The 22,070-nt window shown below is 36.5% G+C and overlaps 1 protein-coding gene across 7 annotated transcripts in view; it reads left to right on the plus strand.

The window, feature by feature from the left end:
* MNAT1 (MNAT1 component of CDK activating kinase) overlaps positions 1–22,070 on the plus strand; it is a 221,178-nt gene that overhangs the window by 127,084 nt on the left and 72,024 nt on the right. For 6 of the 7 annotated variants that reach the window (XR_006060529.1, XR_006060530.2, XM_004010698.5 and 3 more), the window contains one exon: positions 1,501–1,622. Coding sequence is in view for 5 of the 7 variants with exons in the window: in XM_004010698.5 (XP_004010747.1) it covers positions 1,501–1,622 (122 nt within the window). In the remaining 2 variants the exon portion in view is untranslated. Of the gene's footprint in view, positions 1–1,500; positions 3,542–22,070 lie in introns of those variants that run through there. The other variant, XM_060418141.1, reaches the window with a different exon arrangement.

Here is a 22,070-nt window from a genome sequence, read left to right on the forward strand (position 1 = left end):
AATTTTGGTATGTGGATCTTGGCACCAGACCTCCCCTCCACCCCTAGAGATACTGAGGAATGACTGTATATCATTATAGTTTTGATTTGGATTTCCCTAATGACTAGTGATGTTAGTCATCTTTCCTTGTGCTTATTGGCCATTTGTGTATCTCTGGAGACATGTTTTTTCAAGTCCTTTCGCCAGATTTGGTGATGGACTTTTGAGGTCCCAGTGTCAGAGAAGCTTTTAATATTATGTTAAACTAGATAAGATAATGTTACAGTATATTTAAGTTGTTGAAGAGAAAAACCATGAGTCATATACAGACATCTTCATTGTCTCATTCGTCACTGCCTCAGCTGTACTTGTAAGTCATGGTTTTTACCTTTTTTTCCTCCTCCTTTAAATAAAAGAGAAAACAATTGTTTTATGTATCCAACTTAGCAATATAGGGGAAAAAGAAAAGGAAACTAAGGGAGGTAATAAGAGAAATAAATTAAAAATTAGAAAATATTGGAGCTAATAACTGTAAGAACTAGTTTTTATTAGAAAGTTAGGACATAGAGAAATTGATGAGAACTATACCAAGAAAAGTAACAGAACTATAGTTAGAATCATAAAACATGGACTGTAAAAAAATACACATATTCAAAAATTAGAATTCTTTGCTCAGATTATAAATATGGAAATCTCAATGTAATGGTGCTATGTTGCTGAGTGGCATTTTATTTTGTATATTTTTAATCAAATATGGTCTTTTAATTTTAGTTTTCCAGTAGTTCTTTTCAGAAAAATATGCGGATATTTTATCCAACTTAGTTTTTAGCATAAACTTTTCTCATTTTGTGTGTGTGTATGTGTAAGTAGACTTCAAATACACACATTTGATAAGTAAGTTTACTTCCGTTATAGACTCAGAATAGACATTTCTGTAGCAAAACTTTGCACATAATAATTTCTTTACTGTGCTCCCTATCTAAGACTTTCAAGAAAGCACAAATTATCAAAATTATAATAGGAAAATGTGAGAATAGATTATGCTTCTATATTGGTGAATTCTGCCATTGACATCGGGCTTCCCTGGTGACTCAGATGGTAAAGAATCTGCCTGCAATGCAGGAGACCCGGGTTCGATCCCTGGGTTGAGAAGATCCTCCAGAGAAGGAAATGGCTACCCACTCCAGTATCCTTGCCTGGAAAATCCTATAGACAGAGGAGCTTGGCAGGCTATAGTCCATGTTATTGCAGAGTCAGACATGATTGAGCGACTGACACTTTTCACTTTGACCATTGACATTGAACAACTACTCTTTAAGGCTAAATTTGAATTTAATGATGGATTTGGTTTTCTTCCTGTAAATTATTTGTCTCTGTGTGTTAATGCGGATTTCAGTAATGTAATGAAAAACAGGTAATATTTTTAACGTGAGGAAATTTAGCTCATCTTTAAAAACCGCAAATAAGTAGTAATATGAGAGTAATATTTACAAGTATTATTTTCTTTCATTTTTCTAACAGGGTCAGCATATTTCATTAGCACCCATTCAAAAACTTGAAGAAGCTCTGTATGAATACCAACCGCTGCAGATAGAGACATGTGGGCCACAGGTTCCTGAGCTTGAGATGCTAGGAAGACTTGGGTAAGTGTCTAGAAGAACTTTTCATTGAGGAGCTGACGTTTAGGGCTTTGTTGTTTCTGTTTTTAACTGATACTTTAACATTGTTAGATTCTAAATTTATAGAACTTTACTCTTTTGTGAGAAATGAATGGTGCTTAATACTAAGTTAATATATTACTTTTTCCTACTGTCTTATTAGGTCTTTTGAAATTGAATTGTACTAGTTCCCTTTTAAGGATGTCATTGGCAGACATACTGAAATAGCTCTTCATTTTTGCTCACTTTGTGTTTTTTAGAAATAGGGGCTTTGTTTATTAATAGTCAGCTGTAAGCCATGAAAATAGAATTGAACTCCTTGCCATGAAAAAGAGCAGATTTACTATCAGTTGTGTACAGTGAAATTATATTTTTGAGAAATGAGCTGTAAAATATATTTTGTCAAAGGGTATGATATAGGACTGGCTTAATGGCTCAGAAGCTGTAGCATCCATTTTGGAAATGAACTTGGGGTTATGACTTTTGTGAGCCATGTAGATAATTATATTTTGTCTTGGGGGAACAAATGGGTATTTGTGTAATTGGAAAGTATAGGTACAAACTTTGTTGAATGGAGCGCATTGGATCTTGATCTGCTGTCTCAATCTAAACTATTGAATAATCTGAAAAGTTATTTCTTAATAAAATAAAATAGCTTAAAGAATATAATATGAAAAGAAAATAATGAATACAGTGAAGTGAAGAATAAAAAAAAAAATGTAGAAAAGGGCCCCAACAACAAAAAGAAGATAGATGAAACAGATGGTAAAACCTACACGCATCTTCAAAACCACAACTGCAGCCTTGAACATAGTGCATTGTATTTTGCATATGAACATGAAGGCTCCAAGTTGAAATTACTGTTAGAATCATAGATAATTTACTTATGCACTATTTTCTTTAGTTTTATAGTCTCTTAAAAGTCCTGTAACCTCCAAGCATAAAGTAGAGAAGTAAAACGAAGCCTAAAACCCCCAATTGAGTTTGTGATAACAAAAGTATTAAATAATTGGCCCCGTTCTTGCTGATAAGCTCATCAGAGGTATTCTTTCTGATATTGCAGTTTTTACTTCTAGCATTTCCATTTCACTCCCCTTTGTAATCTCCATCTTTTTGTTGAAATTTCCTATTTGTACATATTATCCACTTTTTCCACTAGTTCCTTCAGCTTATTAATCATGTTATTTTCGAGTGCCTCTTTGATAGTTTCAGCGTGTCTGGGTTCAATTCTGTTGATTATTTTATGCCTTAATAATAGATTTGTTTTTCTTGCTTTCTTGTGTTTATTGAAATTTTGTTTGAATATTGGATAGTTTGTGCAACAAAACAGTAGAGACTTGAGATAAATAAAATTGATGGCTAGAAATATTTATGTCCCTTTTCCTGTCAGGCCATTAATGTAGAGAGTTGAGTATCAAGTCTGTAGTTTGACCTCAGTTTTGTTGTGCCTGAAGTTATCATCCATGTATCATAGGCTTCAAATTCTTCCATCCATGATCTGTTGTGCCTAGTATGAGGCCTGGAGTGCTGGAGGGTTTTTCTTACCTAAAATTTTATTTGAATCTAAATAAAGGATACAGGATCATGATTTTATTTTGTTTTAGTGGTTGGGGGACTTTCAGTTATTACTATTTAGAATATAGTTAGTTCCAGGATTCTAGAAGTATATTTTCATCTCTCTCAACAAAGACTGTGTAATATATTATGTATCCACAACAGTTAAGAGGACAAACTGTTTAGATTACCAGTTTGTATGTATTTCGTGATTGACTATAAATTTCAGCTTTCTGTGGCTAACTGGTGGAGAAATTTCTAGGTCGTCAACGGTGATGTCAGAATTCCGAAAGAATCATTGACTTTTTCTTGATGTAAAAGTATCTACCAAAATAAAATGTGTCTCACACCTTCCTTCTCTCCAGACTTTTATCTTAAGAAATGGATTGAATTCTATACAGACAATTTCGTTTTGGGAACCAGAATTAATTAGCTTAAGTGGTCTCTTTGGTGACATGTTATGACTTCATACTTAAAATTTGCCAAAATAAATCCTAAATTGATTTCTTATTTTACTAGTTCATTTTCTTTTTTGGAATTATTATTTGAAGCCATATGCTTCCTTCTTTTTTAATAATTACTATAGATATAAGATGTAATCTGATTTTCAGAAACACTTGGAAAAAAATGGAAGAAGTTGCTCAGTGAAGTGACTTTTCAAAGAATAATTTGGTATCTACAGAGGTACTACTCTTAAGGTACAAGGAATATAAACTTTAGTTGACTTAAGGTTTAGTAGTTACATGTCTCTTCTAAGGTTTGTCCATATCTTTGTTTCTTTGTTATAAGACTGCATCTACTAAGCCTAAGGTATCCCTTTACAATGAGCTCTCTTCCTTCCCATAAAACTCTTAACTTCTATTCTTCTCTTTTACTGTTACAACAAATTTTCCATTTTATATTATGTTATCCTATAGAGGAGACAAGTTCAGTTTCTCTAGAAGCAAATAGAGAATTAATTAACTACCTAATCTCCACTTCTTATATCTGTTTTGAAATCTGTATGACATGATGAAGTTAAGAATACTGCATTTTGTAGCTTCACATTAGTTGGTGTAAAACTATGGATGTAGACACTTTCAAAATAGTTTTAATTATATAATTTTGGGAGTATGTGGAATAAGGTCTTAGGAAGCATTTTGTCTTCAAAGAACTACATTTGTGTCATGTATAATTGGAAAAAGGATAAAATTGAAAGTACATTGCCATGAGATTTTAGGAATTTTTACTGGAATTTTTCCTAAAGTTAGTTAAACTTGGGAAGTAGATGAAGAATAAATGAAAATTTCTCATTAAGGAGGGTATTATGAATATATAATAATAGTTCAGATTGCACTGGCAGTATTCTTGAGGTTTGCTCTAGGCAATATGTAAACATGTTTTATTAATTCTGTGCTAGTGGGAGCAAGCATTGGAGAAACTTAACTGCTAATTGACATTCCCCAGACTGCTGCTTTATTGGGTTAGTTTAGTAAAGTCTCATTGATTGGCATTGTGAAAGTGTCTTTTTAATAATCAGCTGGCTTTGTAGTTAATATTTTACTACTTCCCAGCCAAAGAAGAGTATTTCCCTTAACTAATATAAACTGCAAGCATTTATCAATTTAATTCATCATATTATTTAGTCAAATATCACTGCCATTTAAAATATCTGACTTATTTAATATGAACTTTTCATTCATGGACCTACTACAGAAATAAGGACAAACATTTTATAGGATAAGCTATAATCTTTAAGCAGGATGTATATTTTTCACTTTTCCTTATTTGTGAATTTAAGTGGGCCATTTGCTACCAGATTGCTGTAGAATAAAATTTTAATCTTCATTTCTGTAGAACACTTTTGTATGTTTCTCTGTGGTAGAATGTTGTAGCCAAGTGCATACATTCATTTCTGCCTCTTCTGTTAACATAACTGATGTAAGTTCCATGCTATCAACTATGAGAGCTTTAAATAGACAAACTGTGATAGTTTAATATCTAGAGTCCTTCCTAACCAGTTGATGAGATCATTTTCTTATTATTGTGAAATCAGTTGTGAAAAAAACTGTGGCTGTAATGACAGTATTGGATTAACTCAGTTAACTAGAACCTGGTGATAATTAGAAGAAAGTTTCTTGTTTGATCTCCATCAGCACCTGTCAATTTTGTTTTCTTTTGTGGCCATAGATGACACAGATAAAAATCAGATTGCTGAACAGAAGTAACTGACCTGTTAAAAATCCATATGGTTATTGGCAAAGCAATTAAAATGTTCATTCTTCAGGGACTAGGGTAGGGTATGTTGCTAAGTCGCTTCAGTCGTGTCCGACTCTGTGCGACCTCATCGACGGCAGCCCACCAGGCTCCCCCGTCCCTGGGATTCTCTAGGCAAGAACACTGGAGTGGGTTGCCATTTCCTTCACCAGGATAGGGTATAGTTCCCCTAAAATAGAAGATCCACCTATCTACTTTCATCATAACCCTGGAGATTTTTTGTCTCCCTTTCTTTTTTCCTTCTTTTCTTCCTTCAGTTCTTTCTTTCTGTCTCTTTCTTTCTCTCTCTCCCTCCCCCCTCTCTCCCTCCCTTCCTTCCTCTTTCCCTTCCTTTCTCTCTTTTTCTCTCTCTCTCTCTCACTCCCTCCTTTTCTTCCCCCTTTCCTCCCTTTCCGTCTTTTGAAAGTTTACTTGATTTAGAGTATTAGGTATACAGCACTGTGAGTCAGTTTAACCTATACAGTGTATTTAAAAGCATCACTTTGCCAACAAAGGTCTATATAGTCAAAGCTATAGTTTTTCCAGTAGCCACGTATGGATGTGAGAGTTGGATCATAAAGAAGGCTGAGCACTGAAGAACTGATACTTTAGAATTGTGATCTAGGGACTGTAGGGAGATCAAACAAGTCAGTCCTAAAGAAAATCAACCCTAAATATTCATTGGAAAGACTGATGCCGAATATCTAATACTTTGGCCACCTGATGCAAAAAGCTGACTCATTAGAAAAGACCCTGATGCTGGAAAAGATTTAAGGTAAAAGGAGAAAAGGGCAGCAGAGGATGAGGTGGATAGATAGCATCTTTGGCTCAATGGACATCAATTTGAGCAAACTCTGGGAAATAGTAGAGGACCGTGGAGCCCGTGTGCTACAGTCACAAAGAGTCAGACACAACTTAACAACTGAACAATAACAAATAAATATTTAGATTATTTTCCATTATAGGTTATTATAAGATATGAAACATAATTCCCTATACTATACAGTAAATCCTTGTTGCTTATCTGTTTTATGTATAGTAGTTTGCATATGTTAGTCCCATATTCCTAATTTATCCCTCTCTGTTCTCCTTCCCCTTTGGTAACCATAAGTTTGGTTTCTGTGTCTGTAACTGTGTTTTTCTTTTGTCTCTGGATTGATTTGTATTATTTTTTAGATTCTACATTGTAAGTATATATATATATATATATATATATATATATATATATATTTGTCTTTGTCTGAATTAGTTTGATATTCTCTAGGTCCATCCATGTCACAAATGGCAATATTTCATTCTTTTTTATGGCTGAGTAATGTTCCATCGTGGGTGCATATATATCCTTAGATGTAAGGTTGCTGGATCATATGGTACTTCAAAGTACCGCACAATTGCACTCATCTCACACTCTAGCAAAGTAATGCTTAAATATTTCCAAGCTAGCTTCAGCAATATGTGAACCGTGAACTTCCAGATGTTCAAGCTATATTTACAAAAGGCAGAGGAACCAGAGATCAAATTGCCAACATCCACTGGATCATGGAAAAAGCAAGAGAGTTCCAGAAAAACATCTATTTCTGCTTTATTGACTATGCCAAAGCCTTTGACTGTGTGGATCACAGAAAAGTGTTTAAAATTCTGAAAGAGATGGGAATACCAGATCACCTGACCTGCTTCTTGAGAAATCTGTATGCAGGTCAGGAAGCAACAGTTAGAACTGAACATGAACAACAGACTGGTTCCACATAGGAAAAGGAATACATCAAGGCTGTATATTGTCACCCTGCTTATTTAAGTTCTGTGCAGAGTACATCATGCAAAATGCTGGGCTGGAAGAAGCACAAGCTGGAATCAAGATTGCTGGGAGAAATATCAATAACCTCAGATATGCAGATGATACCACCCTTATGGCAGAAAGTGAAGAGGAACTAAAGAGCCTCTTGATAAAAGTGAAAGAAGGGAGTGAAAAAGTTGGCTTAAAGCTCAACATTCAGAAAACGAAGATCATGGCGTCTGGTCCGATCACTTCATGGGAAATAGATGGGAAACAGTGGAAACAGTGTCAGACTTTATTTTTTTGGGCTCCAAAATCACTGCAGATGGTGATTGCAGTCATGAAATTAAAAGACACTTACTCCTTGGAAGAAAAGTTATGACCAACCTAGACAGCCTATTAAAAAGCAGAGACATTACTTTGCCAACAAAGGTCCGTCTAGTCAAAGCTATGGCTTTTCCAGTGGTTAGGTATGAATGTGAGAGCTGAACTATAAAGAAAGCTGAGCACTGAAGAATTGATGCTTTTGAACTGTGGTGTTGGAGAAGACTCTTGAGAGTCTCTTGGAAGGGGACTTCTGGTAGGAAGATCCAACCAGTCCATCCTAAAGGAGATCAGTCCTGGGTGTTCATTGGAAGGACTGATGTTGAAGCTGAAACTCCAATACTTTGGCCACCTGATGCCAAGAGCTGACTCATTGGAAAAGACCCTGATGCTGGGAAGGATTGAGGGCAGAGGAGAAGGGGATGACAGAAGATGAGATGGCTGGATGGCATCACTGACTCGATGGACATGGGTTTGGGTCGACTCCAGGAGTTGGTGATGGACAGGGAGGCCTGGCGTGCTGCAGTTCATGGGGTCGCAAAGAGTCGGACATGACTGAGTGACTGAACTGAACTGATGGTAGCTCTATTTTTAGTTTCTTTAGACACCTCCATATATTCTCTATAATGGCGGCACCAACTTACTTTGCAACAGTGTAGGAGGGTTCCCTTTTTTGCATACTCTCTCCAGCATTTGTTATTTGTAAGCTTTTTGATGGTAGCCATTCTGATGTGTATGAGGCGATACTTCATTGTGATATTGATTTGAATTTCTCTAGTAATTAGCAATGTTGAGCATCTTTTCATGTGGCTGTTGGCTAGCTGTATGTCGTCTTTGGAGAAATGTCTGTTTAGGTCTTCTGCCTATTTTTGGTTGGGTTGTTTGTCTTTTTGATACTGAGTTGTGTGAATGGTTCGTGTATTTTAGATATTAACCCCTTGTTGGTTGCATTGTTTGCAAGTATTTTCTCCCATATGGTAGGCTGTCTTTTCATTTTATTTATGGTTTCTTCTACTGTGCAAAAGTATTTAAGTTTGATTAGGTCCCATTCATTTACTTTGCTTATTTCTTTTGCCTTGGGAGACTGATTTTAGAAAATAATGCTACAATTTATGTCAAGAATGTCTGGCCTGTGTTCTCTTCTAGGGATTTTAATTTTGTCATGTCCTGTACGTTGGTCTTTAAACCATTTTGAGTTTATTTTTGTTTAGAGTTTGAGGAAGTGTTACAATTTCATTGATTTATATTTAGCTGTCTAGTTTTTCCAGCCACTCACTGAAGAGACTATCTTTTCTCATTGTATATTCTTGCCATTTTTGTTGCAGATTAATTGACCTTAGATGTGTAGGTTTATTTCTGGGCCCTCTCTTCTGTTCCATTAATCTACATGTCTGTTTTTATGCCTATACCATGCTGTTTTGATTACTGTAGCTTTATTGTCTGAAATCTGGAAGGTTTATGCCAAACTTGCAGCTACTTTTCTTGGTCATTCTTTTGCTCTTAAAAATTGATAAATTGGAATTTTATATGTCACAAATTTGAGATGAGATATTGAACATATTCTAAAAATTTTTTGTTTTAACATTTGCGTTGTCTTCCTCTGTAAGCCTTCTTCATTGTTGCCAGAGAAAACTTTCTAATATATCAATCTGGTCCTGTCTCTATATTAGTAATATCCTTTAGTGACTCGTCATTATCTGCATAATCTGACTCCTGTCTACCTTCCTAGCATATGCCCCAGTCCTCTCATCGTGGTGTTTCTTAAGAACCTTATGGTGTCTCACAGTTTTGTGCCATTGCTTATGCTGTTTCATTTCCTTAGGAAACTCTTTACCTTTATGATTGTGGCATAGCCTCAGTAATTTCTTTACCTCTTAACCCTATGTATGAATTTTCAATTGTCTGTTTTTGCCTTACATTCCCTTTTCTACTGGAGTAATATTTTCACTTATTTTTATGTCAGCCATATCACATGATTACTAACCTTCAAAATTTAAAGTTTATCTTACATTGTTTACACTGTGAAATTATTCAAAATAATGATATTTCCTTTTTTTTCTTTTTTGGACTTTTTATGGGCATCATTGATTTTGCAGCTGTTTTTATTTTAATTGAAATGTTGTTGATTTAAAATTTTATGTTAATTTCTGGTTACAGCATAATGATTGAGTATTTTTATAGATTGTATTCCCTTTAAAGTTATTACAAAATAATGGCTATGCTTCTTTTTGCTGTACAGTATATCTTTGTTCCTTATCCATTTTATACATAATACCTTTTTTCTTTTTAATTAATTTATTTTTTTATTGAAGGATAATTGCTTTACAAAATTTTGTTGTTTTCTGTCAAACCTCAACATGAATCAGTCATAGGTATATACATATCCTCTCCCTTTTGAACCTGCCTCCCATATCCCACCCCATTCCACCAATCTAGATTGACGCAGACCCCCTGTTTGTGTTTCCTGAACCATAGAGCAAATTCCAATTGGCTATCTATTTTACATATGGTAATATGTTTCCATGTTACCCTTTCCATACATCTCACCCTCTCCTCCCCTCTCCTCATGTCCATGAATTTATTCTCTATGTCTGTTTCTCCACTGCTGCCCTGTAAACAAGTTCTTCAGTACCATTTTTCAGGATTCCATATATATATGTTAGAATATGATGTTTATCTTTCTCTTTCTGACTTCACTCTGTATAATAGGTTTTAGCTTCATCCACCTCATCAGAATTGACTTAAATTTGTTCTTTTTTATGGCTGAGTAATATTCCATTGTGTATCAGTTCAGTCGCTCAGTTGTGTCTGACTCTTTGTGACCCCATGAATCGCAGCACGCCAGGCCTCCCTGTCTGTCACCAACTCCCGGAGTTCACTCAGACTCACGTCCATCGAGGCCGTGATGCCATCAAGCTATCTCATCCTGGGTCGTCCCCTTTTCCTCCTGCCTCCAATCCCTCCCAGCATCAGAGTCTTTTCCAATGAGTCAACTCTTTGTATGAGGTGGCCAAAGTACTGGAGCTTCAGCTTTAGCATCATTCCTTCCAAAGAAATCCCAGGGTTGATCTTCAGAATGGACTGGATGGATCTCCTTACAGTCCAAGGGACTCTCAAGAGTTTTCTCCAACACCACAGTTCCAAAGCATCAATTCTTCGGCACTCAGCCTTTTTCACAGTCCAACTCTCACATCCATACATGACCACAGGAAAATCCATAGCCTTGACTAGACGGACCTTCGTCGGTAAAGTAATGTCTCTGCTTTTGAATATACTATCTAGGTTGGTCATAACTTTTCATCCAGGGAATAAGCATCTTTTAATTTCATGGCTGCAGTCACCATCTGCAGTGATTTTGGAGCCCCCCAAAATAGTCTGACACTGTTTCTACTGTTTCCCCATCTATTTCCCATGACGTGATGCGACCGGATGCCATGATCTTCGTTTTCTGAATGTTGAGCTTTAAGCCAACTTTTTCACTCTCCTCTTTCACTTTCATCAAGAGGCTTTTTAGTTCCTCTTCACTTTCTGCCATAAGGGTGGTGTCATCTGCATATCTGAGGTTACTGATATTTCTCCCGGCAATCTTGATTCCAGCTTGTGTTTCTTCCAGCCCAGTGTTTCTCATGAGGTACTCTGCATATAATTTAAATAAGCAGCATGACAATATACAGCCTTGATGTACTCCTTTTCCTATGTGGAACCAGTCTGTTGTTCCATGTCCAGTTCTAACTGTTGCTTCCTGACCTGCATACAGATTTCTCAAGAGGCAGGTCAGGTGGTCTGTATTCCCATCTCTTTCAGAATTTTAAACACTTTTCTGTGATCCACACAGTCAAAGGCTTTGGCATAGTCAATAAAGCAGAAATAGATGTTTTTCTGGAACTCTCTTGCTTTTTTGATGATCCAGCAGATGTTGGCAATTTGATCTCTGATTCCTCTGCCTTTTCTAAAACCAGCTTGAATGTCAGGGAGTTCATGGTTCACATATTGCTGAAGCCTGGCTTGGAGAATTTTGAGCATTACTTTACTAGCATGTGAGATGAGTGCAATTGTGCAGTAGTTTGAGCATTCTTTGGCATTGCCTTTCTTTGGGATTGGAATGAAAACTGACCTTTTCCAGTCCTGTGGCCACTGCTGAGTTTTCCAAATTTGCTGGCATATCGAATGCAGCACTTTGACAGCATCATCTTTCAGGATTTGAAACAGCTCCACTGGGATTCCATCAACTTCACTAGCTTTGTTCGTGTTGATGCTTTCTAAGGCCCACTTGACTTCACATTCCAAGATGTCTGACTCTAGATTAGTGATCACATCATCATGATTACCTGGGTCGTGAAGATCTTTTTTGTACAGTTCTTCTGTGTATTCTTGCCACCTCGTCTTAATATCTTTACCACAATTTCTTTTTTTTTTTTTTAATTTTTTTTTTTGCCACAATTTCTTTACCAGTTCATCTGTTGATGGACCTCTACATTGCTTCTATGTTCTAATTATCGTATATAGTGCTGCAATGAACATGGGACGCATGTGTCTTAGTTTTGATTTCCTCAGAGTATATGTTTAGGAGTGGGATTGCTGGGTCATACTGTGGTTTTATTCCTAGTTTTTGAAGGAATCTCCATATTGTCTTCCATAGTGACTGTATCAATGTATATTCCCACCACCGGTGCAAGGGCATTCCCTTTTCTTCACACCCTCTCCAGCATTTATTGTTTATAGGCTTTTTGATGATAGCCATTCTGACTGGTGCGAGATGATATCTCATTGTAGTTTTGATTTGCATTTCTCTAATAATGAGAGATGTGAGAGTTGGATTGTGAAGAAGGCTGAGCGCTGAAGAATTGATGCTTTGGAACTGTGGTGTTGGAGAAGACTCTTGAGAGTCCCTTGGGCTGCAAGGAGATCCAACCAGTCCATTCTGAAGGAGATCAACCCTGGGATTTCTTTGGAAGGAATGATGCTAAAGCTGAAGCTCCAGTACTTTGGCTACCTCATGGGAAGATTTGATTCATTCTAAAAGACTTTGATGCTGGGAAGGATTGAGGGCAGGAGGAGAAGGGGACGACCGAGGATGAGCGGCTGGATCATATCATGGACTCGATGGACGTGAGTCTGAGTGAACTCCGGGAGTTGGTGATGGACAGGGAGGCCTGGTGTGCTGTGATTCATGGGGTTGCAAAGAGTCAGATACGACTGAGCAACTGAACTGAATAATGAGAGATGTTGAGCATCTTTTCATCTGTTTGTTAGCCATCTGTATGTCTTCTTTGGAGAAATGTCTGTTTAGATCTTTTTCCGACTTTTTGATTGGGTTGTTTGTTTTTCTGGCATTGAGTTGTATGAGCTGCTTATATATTTTGGAAATTAATCCTTTGTCATTTTTTTATTTGCTATTATTTTCTCCCATTCTGAAGGCTTGTCTTTTCACTGTGCTTATAGTTGCCTTTGCCGTGCAAAAGCTTTTTAAGTTTAATCAGGTCCCCCTTGCTTTTGTTTTTATTTCCATTTTTCTAGGAGGTGGATCATAGAGGATTTTGCTTTGATTCATGTCATGGAGTGTTCTGCCTATGTTTTCCCCAGGATAATTTATAGTTTCTGGTCTTATATTTAGGTCTTTAATCCATTTTGAGTTTATCTTTGTGTATGGTGTTAAGAAGTGTTGTAATTTCATGTAATTTTACATGTAGCTGTCTAGTTTTCCCAGCACCATTTATTGAAGAGGTTGTCTTTGCCCCACTGTATATTCTTGCCTCCTTTGTCAAAAATAAGGTACCCATAGGTGCATAGGTTTATTTCTGGGCTTTCTATCATGTTCCATTGGTCTATGTTTCGGTTTTTGTGCTAATACCATACTGTCTTGATGACTGTAGCTTTGTAGCATAATCTGAAGTCAGGAAGATTGATTTCCTCCAGCTCCATTGTTCTTTCTTAAGACTGTTTTGGCTATTCAGAGTCTTTTTTGTTTCCATATGAACTGGGAAATTTTTTGTTCTAGTTTTGTGAAAAATGCTGACTTAGTGAGTCCTTTGGACTGCAAGGAGATCCAAGCAGTCCATCCTAAAGGAGATCAGTCCTGGGTGTTCATTGGAAGGACTGATGTTGAAGCTGAAACTCTAATACTTTGGCCACCTTATGGAAGAGCTGACTCATTGGAAAAGACCCTGATGTTGGGAAGATTGAAGGCAGGAGGAGAAGGGGATGACAGGGGATAAGATGGTTGGATGGCTTCACCGACTCAATGAACATGGGTTTGGGTGGATTCTGGGAGTTGGTGATGGACAGGAAGGCCTGGTATGCTATGGTTCATGGGGTCACAACGAGTTGGACACAACTGAGTGACTGAACTCAACTGATGTAAGTTCCTTCTGTGCCCATTTTTTGAAGAGTTTTAATCATAAATGGATGCTGAATTTTGTTAAAGGCTTTTCCTGCATCTATTGAGATGATCATATGGTTTTTATCATTCAATTTGTTATTATGGTGTATCACATTGATTGATTTGCATTCCTGGGATCAACCCAACTTGATCATGGTGTATGAGCTTTTAGATGTGGTTTTGAATTGTTTGCTAAAATTATGTTGAGGAATTTTGCATCTATGTTTATTAGTGATATTGGGTTGTAGTTTTCTTTTTTCATGTTGTCTTTGTCTGGTTTTGGTATCAGCGTGATGGTGACCTTGTAGAGTGAGTTTGGAAGTGTTCCTTCCTGTGCAATTTTTTGAAAGTTTTAGAAGGATAGGCATTAGCTCTCCTCTAAATGCTTGATAGAATTCTCCTGTGAAGCCGTTTGGTCCTGGACTTTGGTTTTTTGGGTGGATTTTTGATCACAGCTTTAATTTCAGTGCTTGTAATTGGGTTGTTCATAATTTCGATTTCTTCCTGTTTCAGTCTTGGAAGATTGAAGTTTTCTAAGAATCTGTCCATTTCTTCCAGGTTATCCACTTAATTGCTGTATAGGTGTTCTTAATAGTCTCTTACAATCCTTTGTATTTCTGCATTGTCTGTTGTAACCTCTCCTTTTTCATTTCTAATTTTGTTGATTTGATTCTTCGCTCTCTCTCTTTTTTTTTTTTTTTTGATGAGTCTGGCTAAAGCTTTGTCAGTTTTGTTTATCTTCTCAAAAAACCAGTTTTTAGTTTTATTAATCTTTAGTATTGTTTCTTTCATTTCTTTTTCATTTATTTCTGCTTGGATTTTTATGATTTCTTTCCTTTTACTTATTTTGGGTTTTTTTTTTTTTGTTCTTTTTTCCAGTTGTTTTAGGTGTAAGGTTAGTTGTTTATTCGATGTTTTTCTTACTTCTTGAGATCGGATTGTATTGCTATGAACTTCCCTCTTAGAGTCATGTTTTTATTGTCATTTGTTTCTAGAAATTTTTGGATTTTTTTTTCTTCAGTAACCTGTTGGTTATTTAGAAATGTGTTGTTTAATCTCCATGTGTTTGTGTTTCTTACAGTTTTTTTCTTGTAATTGGTATCTAGTCTCATAGTGTTGTGGTCAGAGAATATGCTTGATTTCAACTTTCTTAAATTTACTGAGGTTTGGTTTGTGACCCAAGATGTGGTCTATCCTGGAGAATGTTCCATGTGCACTTGAGAAGAAGGTGTATTCTTTTACATTTGGATGGAATGTGCTGAAGGTATCAGTGAGATCCATCTCATCGAGTACCTTTTTTCTTGATCCTATACCTGTATACTGCTTCTTCATACTTCCTTCACCTTTCATATCGCAGGTGTGTTTACTGTATCTGTGAGACTGTTTCTGTTTTGTTATGTGCATTCATTTGTTTTATGTTTCAGATTCTGCATATATATAACTGAGTTTTTGTCTTTGTCTGACTTATTTCACTAAGTATAATACTCTTTAGGTCCATCCACATTATTGCATATGGCAGGATTTCATTCTTTTTAATGGCTGACTAATATTCCATTGTGTTTGTGTGTGGGTGTGTGTGTATACATATATCTTTATCCATTCATCTGTTGATGGACATTTGGGTTGCTTTATGTGAAGTAAGCTTAATCTTTGAGCAGTAAAATATTTTAATGATGTTCTGCCAATTTTTAGTTGCTCTAATACTTAGGAAGTCCTAAATCAACACAAAGCTTTATATATATTTATTTATATTCTAATTTTTTGGTATCTTCAATATTTACATGTAATCACAATCCATGTGGAATGTATTTTATTTGTAAGGAACATAAAAGAATCTTTACTCCATTTTTTTCAACTAGTAAATCAATTGGCCCAGCATAATTTATTCATTTGTCTTTTTTTTCCCACTCTCTTGATGTTTTAGATTAACATTCTATGATTTTTGGTCCACTGACCTTTCTTTTCCATTAATCTGTATTTCAGTTATTTAAGTACATCACTTTCTTATTCTTTTAAATTCATGATATGTTTTAGTGTTAGTCATATATTTATTTTCTGTGGCTATGCATTAAATTACCACACACTTAAGTGGCTTAAAACAGTATCCACTTTATCTTATTTATTATCAGTGTCTGCAAATTATGAGTCTGGACATGGGTTACTTGGATCTTATACTCAGAGTGCATGTGGCTGCAATCAAAGTGTCAGCAGGTTCTGTGGGTCCATGTTAGTGAGGTTTGGTGGTTGTCTTTCAAGCTGATTCATACTATTGGTAGAATTAGGTTTCTTGCCGATTTAGAACTCACAGTGTCTTTCATCTTTTTCAGTGCTAGTGGGAGAAAATCTTTTTGAATCTCTTGCTTTTTTAAGGGCTCCTACCTGTTTAAGTTTGGTCTACTTAGATAATCTCCCTTTTTATTAACTCAAAATCAACCAATTTGAGATCTTAGTTACATCCCCAGAATTCCTTTTGCCATATAATATAATCTAAGGATTGAAATTCATCATATCCATGAGGATACAATCATGTAAAGTTGCGCACAATGGGGTGGGAATCTTGGGGGCTGTCTCAGAATCTGCCTACCACAGTGGGGCAAGTCTTCCTTTGCTCTTTATGTTTTTCAAAGTGTTTTAGGATCTTTAAACATTTATTCTTCCAAGTAAACTTTGGTAGCCAAAGCAAAAAAGCGCCATATAGTTCTTTCAAATTTTCTGTACATTTGAAATTTTTCATTACAGGATATTATGAAGCAAGTAATATAGCAAAGCAAGCCCAGACACCTTAAGAAGTAAGACATGGCCATCCTTATTACCCCATAGATTCACCCAAGCACTACGATTTTTGATATTTCGTTTGGAATTACTTTAAACTGACAAGTTTAAAATTTATTGAGTTTTCATATATCTTACACATTTCTTGGAAATTAGTTTTTGTTATATCATAGTTAGGATAATGTAGTTATAAAATTGTTTTCATTATGCTTTCTTACTGGTTCTTGGTTAAATATGTTTTCATTTTGTATATATCTGTTTACTGAAAAATTTACTTGTTCTTTATGGTGATGAGGTTTTCTATCTGGAAGCCAGTCATCTGAAAATAATGCATTTTTTATTTTAAATGCTCTGAGTCTGATTTCAGTTTCATATTTTATTGCATTTGACTAGAACTTGTGTTACACATTTCGGATGACTGCAGTTTTTCTTGTGTCTTGTTTTTTTGGTGAATGCTTCAAGTCTTTCATCAATTAGTATCATGTTGGTTGATTAAGTGATTTTTCTTTCTTATGTTGAAATTCTTTTTAAACCATGTTGTAGAATTTCTGTTTTTTTGGTCAATGTCTTTACCTATTGACTTATTATACTTGTATTGTCAAAGGATAGATAAAAGTATTTGTTTTGTTGGCTTTGTTTTTAATTATGTACATTAAAGTTTGCATATTAGTTTTAGAAAAATTCTCAAGGGCACCAGAAAATCAAAGAATATGGAGAAGTACAGAATTCACAAAAACTGCAATATATATGTGTATATAGTATCATATATACTTTGTTGTAATTATAAAAGTATTACTAAATTAACTTCTTATGGCTATGACAGCAAAATGTCTTTACTATCTGTTTTTGTTGGCATTTGAATTAGAAATCAAGTCACACATCTATCATGAACCTTGTGCTTAAAGGTCTAGTCTGGCACTAGTCTGGTAAGTTTTAAATCTTTTTTTGCAGTCATGGAAAAAAATATGTTTCTGCCTGAAGCAGTTGTCAAACAAGCTTCTTTCATCGACAGTTAGACACAGGACAGCTGAATGAGGCTGTTTAGTCTAGAGTAAATGCTCACAAGATTACAAGGTCACTGAGGAAATGTAATTATGCAGTTGATTCCAGAATAGTCTTTTGTAGTGAGGGCTTTAAGACTATTAAATCATAGTATTAATTAAATATATACTCTAAGCTCAGAAGAGCAGCAATAAATTAGTAAATTATTTAGTTTAGTAATTAAATTATAACTATAAATTATTACAATGAAATATAGTTTTAATTCAGATTTATACAGGACCCTAAAAAAGGAAATTCCATTTATTATTGGAATTTGCTCAGTTTCTACCAAATCACCGTAAAATTCAATTGACTCTGTATATCTATATGTAATTGTCTCCATTGGGAAATGAAGCTTTGTAGTATTTAGCTCATGCTATTTGAGAAAAGAATTGATTATTTATCAGTTCTTTTACTTTTGTTATTCATTTGATTATTATTCGTTTGATTATGAAGCACCTCCTCTGTGTCAGTTACTCTTCTAGGTACTAAGAAAACAACAGTGAACAAAACAGAGAAGACACCTACTGTCATGAAGCTTAGATTGTATTGGGATGAAGTGAACAATATAAGCACACTGATGAATTTGTCAGATGGCAGTAGTTTGGAGACAAATACAGCAGGATAAAGGGATATGTAGTGACTGGTGTAGAATGCCGTTTTTACATAGGTAACAGTGGAATCTTTTGTAGGGTGATATTTGAATAGACATGAATTAAGCAAAGAAGCTAATCATGTGATGTTATGAGGAAGGGCAGAGGAACTATAAGTGCAGTGGCCCGGAGGTGGACGTGTATATAAGGATGAGAAAGGAGTCCAGTGTCTGCAAGAGCATGAATTGGAGAATGGTAGGAGATAAGGTCAGAGTGGTAGCAGGTTTTTTGTGTAAGAAGGCAGATTGGGCCTAGTTAGATTATATAGGGTTTTTTTTTAGCTGATGGCTAAGACTTGGGCTTTGTATTGTCAAGAAGATGAGAAGTCATAGAATTTTGAACAAAGGTGTCATATGACTTATATTTAGAAGGGTCTGTATAGGAGAATGGATGGTGGATTGAAAGCAAGAAAACTTGCAACTGTCTTGAATAAGATTGTAGGGGCTTATACTAAGGTGGTAACAGTGTAATTGCGAAGAAGTGGTCAAGTTATGAATATAATTTTGATGGGATAAAATATTGAATTTTTGATGGATTGGATATGTGTGTGTGTTGGTGGGGGTGTTACAAAAAAGTTCCTCCCAGGGTTATATCTGAGGTAAAAGTTGCCATTTAAATATGATAAGGGAGATTAGGGGGAAGGGTTCTCTGAGGCAGATAGTTGTGTGAGTTGCTTTAAGTTTAGTTATTTATCAAATATTGAAATAAAATATGTGTCTAAAGAGCTGCAAGAACTGGGAAAAGATCCTTAGCAGTTCTCCTTTTTTATGGGAGCATGAACTGTCATGAGTTCACTACAGGAGGAGCCAAAGAAGAAACCTCTTCTGTACTCATAGTCATGTCTTTGCGTAGTGCAAAGCTAGGACTACGTTTTTAGTTTCTTAGTACGTTTTCTCTCCTGTACCTTACAGCCAAGGGCATCCTATATACAGAGTTTTCAAAATATGACTGAGCTTAATTTTCATTATGCTTTTGTTGTTGTTAGTTGCTAAGGCGTGTCCGATTCTTTGTGACTCCATGGACTGCAGCATTCCAGGCCTCCCTGTGCCTTGCTGTTTCCCGGAGTTTGCCCAAGTTCATGTCCCTTGAATTGGTGATTCCATCCAACCATCTCATTGTCTGCCACCCTCTTCTCTTTTTGCCTTCAATCTTTCCCAGTATCAGGATCTTTACCAATGAATTGGCGCTTCGCATCAGGTAGACATAGTATCGGGGCTTCAACTTCAGCATCAGTCCTTCCAATGAGTATTCAGGTTTGATTTCCTTTAGGATTTGCTGCTGCTGCTAAGTCACTTCAGTCGTGTCCGACTTTATGTGACGCCATAGATGGCAGCCCACCAGGCTTCCCTGTCCCTGGGATTTTCCAGGCAAGAACACTAGAGTGGGTTGCCATTTCCTTCTCCAATACATGAAAGTGAAAAGTGAAAGTGAAGTCGTTCAGTTGTGTCTGACCCTCAGCGACCCCATGGACTGCAGCCTACCAGGCTCCTCTGTCCATGGGCTTTTCCAGGCAGGAGTACTGGAGTGGGGTGCCATTGCCTTCTCTGTGACTGGCTTTAGATTATTTTATTTTCAGATAGTGTTTTATAAGGCAACTGATTCAAATTATGTAGCAACTTTTTTTGTTTTATTCTCAAAAAAATGAAAACAAAATTATCCTGTGCTAAATACGAGCCAAGGTTTCAGTCTCCATTTTTTCCCCATGAGGGAAATAGCACTGAGGGCATTGTGAGTCATAGGCCTTTGAGTCGGAGCTCAGGTAAAGCTGCCTTGACAGCAGAGATGTACGAGGGTGGGATGGTACGAATGGTCTGTTACAGGTACAGGCAGTAGGGTTGCATTGTCTATAGAGAATTGAAAAAAATAATAGAAGAAAGCCAATTAAAAGATATTAGCAGTTCTGAACAATGTTAGATCTCAAATACTTCTTCCTAAAAATGTCTTCTTTTGGTCCATGTTCTAAACAATTGCTGTTATTACTTTTAAATTTCATAGCATGTAAGTAAGCTTCCAATGTTAGTATTAGTCTCTCAGTCATATCCAACTCTTTGCGACCACATAGATTGTCGCCCACAAGGCTCCTCTGTCCGTGGGATTCTCCAGGCAAGAATACTGGAATGGGTTGCCGTTTCCTTCTCTAGGGGGGTGTTCTCTACGCAGGGAACAAAGCTAGTGGAGGTGATGGAATTCCAGCTGAGCTATTTCAAATCCTAAAAGATGATGCTGTTAAAGCGCTATACTCAATATGCCGTCAAATTTGGAAAACTCAGCAGTGGCCATGGGACTGGAAAAGGTCAGTTTATATCCCAATCCCAAAGAAAGGCAATGCCAAAGAATGTTCAAACTACTGCACAATTGCACTCATCTCACACACTAGCAAAGTAGTGCTCAAAAATCCGCAAGCTGGGCTGCAGCAATATGTGAACCGTGAACTTCCAGATGTTCAAGCTGGATTTACAAAAGGCAGAGGAACCAGAGATCAAATTGCCAACATCTGCTGGATCATCGAAAAAGCAAGAGAGTTCCAGAAAAACATCTACTTCTGCTTTATTGACTATGCCAAAGCCTTTGACTGTGTGGATCACAGAAAAATGTTTAAAATTCTGAAAGAGATGGGAATACCAGACCACCTTACCTGCCTCCTGAGAAATCTATATGCAGGTCAAGAAGCAACAGTTAGAACTGGACATGGAACAACAGACTGGTTCCATATCAGGAAAGGAGTATGTCAAGGCTGTATATTGTCACCTTGCTTATTTAACTTCTATGCAGAGTACATCATGCAAAATGCTGGGCTGGAAGAAGCACAAGCTGGAATCAAGGTTGCTGGGAGAAATATCAATAACCTCAGATATGCAGATGATACCACCCTTATGGCAGAAAGTGAAGAGGAACTAAAGAGCCTCTTGATGAAAGTGAAACAGGGGAGTGAAAAAGTTGGCTTAAAACTCAACATTCAGAAAATGAAGATCGGGGCATCTGGTCCCATCACTTCATGGCACATAGATGGGGAAACAGTGTCAGACTTTATTTTCTTGGGCTCCAAAATCACTATAGATGGTAATTGTAGCCATGAAATTAAAAGACGCTTGCTCCTTGGAAGAAAAGCTATGACCAACCTAGACAGCATATTAAAAAGCAGAGACATTACTTTGCTGACAAAGGTCCATCTTGTCAAAGCTATGGTTTTTGCAGTAGTCATGTATGGGTGTGAGAGCTGGACTATAAAGAAAGCTGAGAGACAAAGAATTGATTGTTTTGAACTGTGGTGTTGGAAAAAAACTTGAGAATTTCTTGGACTGCAAGGAGATCCAACCAGTCCATCCTAAAGGAAATCAGTCCTGAATAGTCATTGGACGGACTAATGCTGAAGTTGAAACTCCATTACTTTGGCCATCTGATGTGAAGAATGGACTTTGAAAAGATCCTGATGCTGGGAAAGATTGAGGGTAGGAGAAGGCGACAACAGAGTGAAATAGTTGGATTTGCATCAGTGATTTGATGAACATGAGTTTGAGCAGACTCCAGGAGTTGGTGATGGACAGGGAGGCCTAGTGTGCTGCCTTCCATGGGGTCATAAAGAGTCGGACACGACTGAGCAACTGTACTGAACTGATTCATTCTTACATCTGTGAATTATTCATAGAGTAACTTAAAATTACAAAAAAATTGAAAGGGTCCATTAGACCTAGATGATAAAT

Source organism: Ovis aries, chromosome 7 (assembly GCF_016772045.2).
Source record: "Ovis aries strain OAR_USU_Benz2616 breed Rambouillet chromosome 7, ARS-UI_Ramb_v3.0, whole genome shotgun sequence".
NCBI classification, from domain to species: Eukaryota; Metazoa; Chordata; class Mammalia; order Artiodactyla; family Bovidae; genus Ovis; species Ovis aries.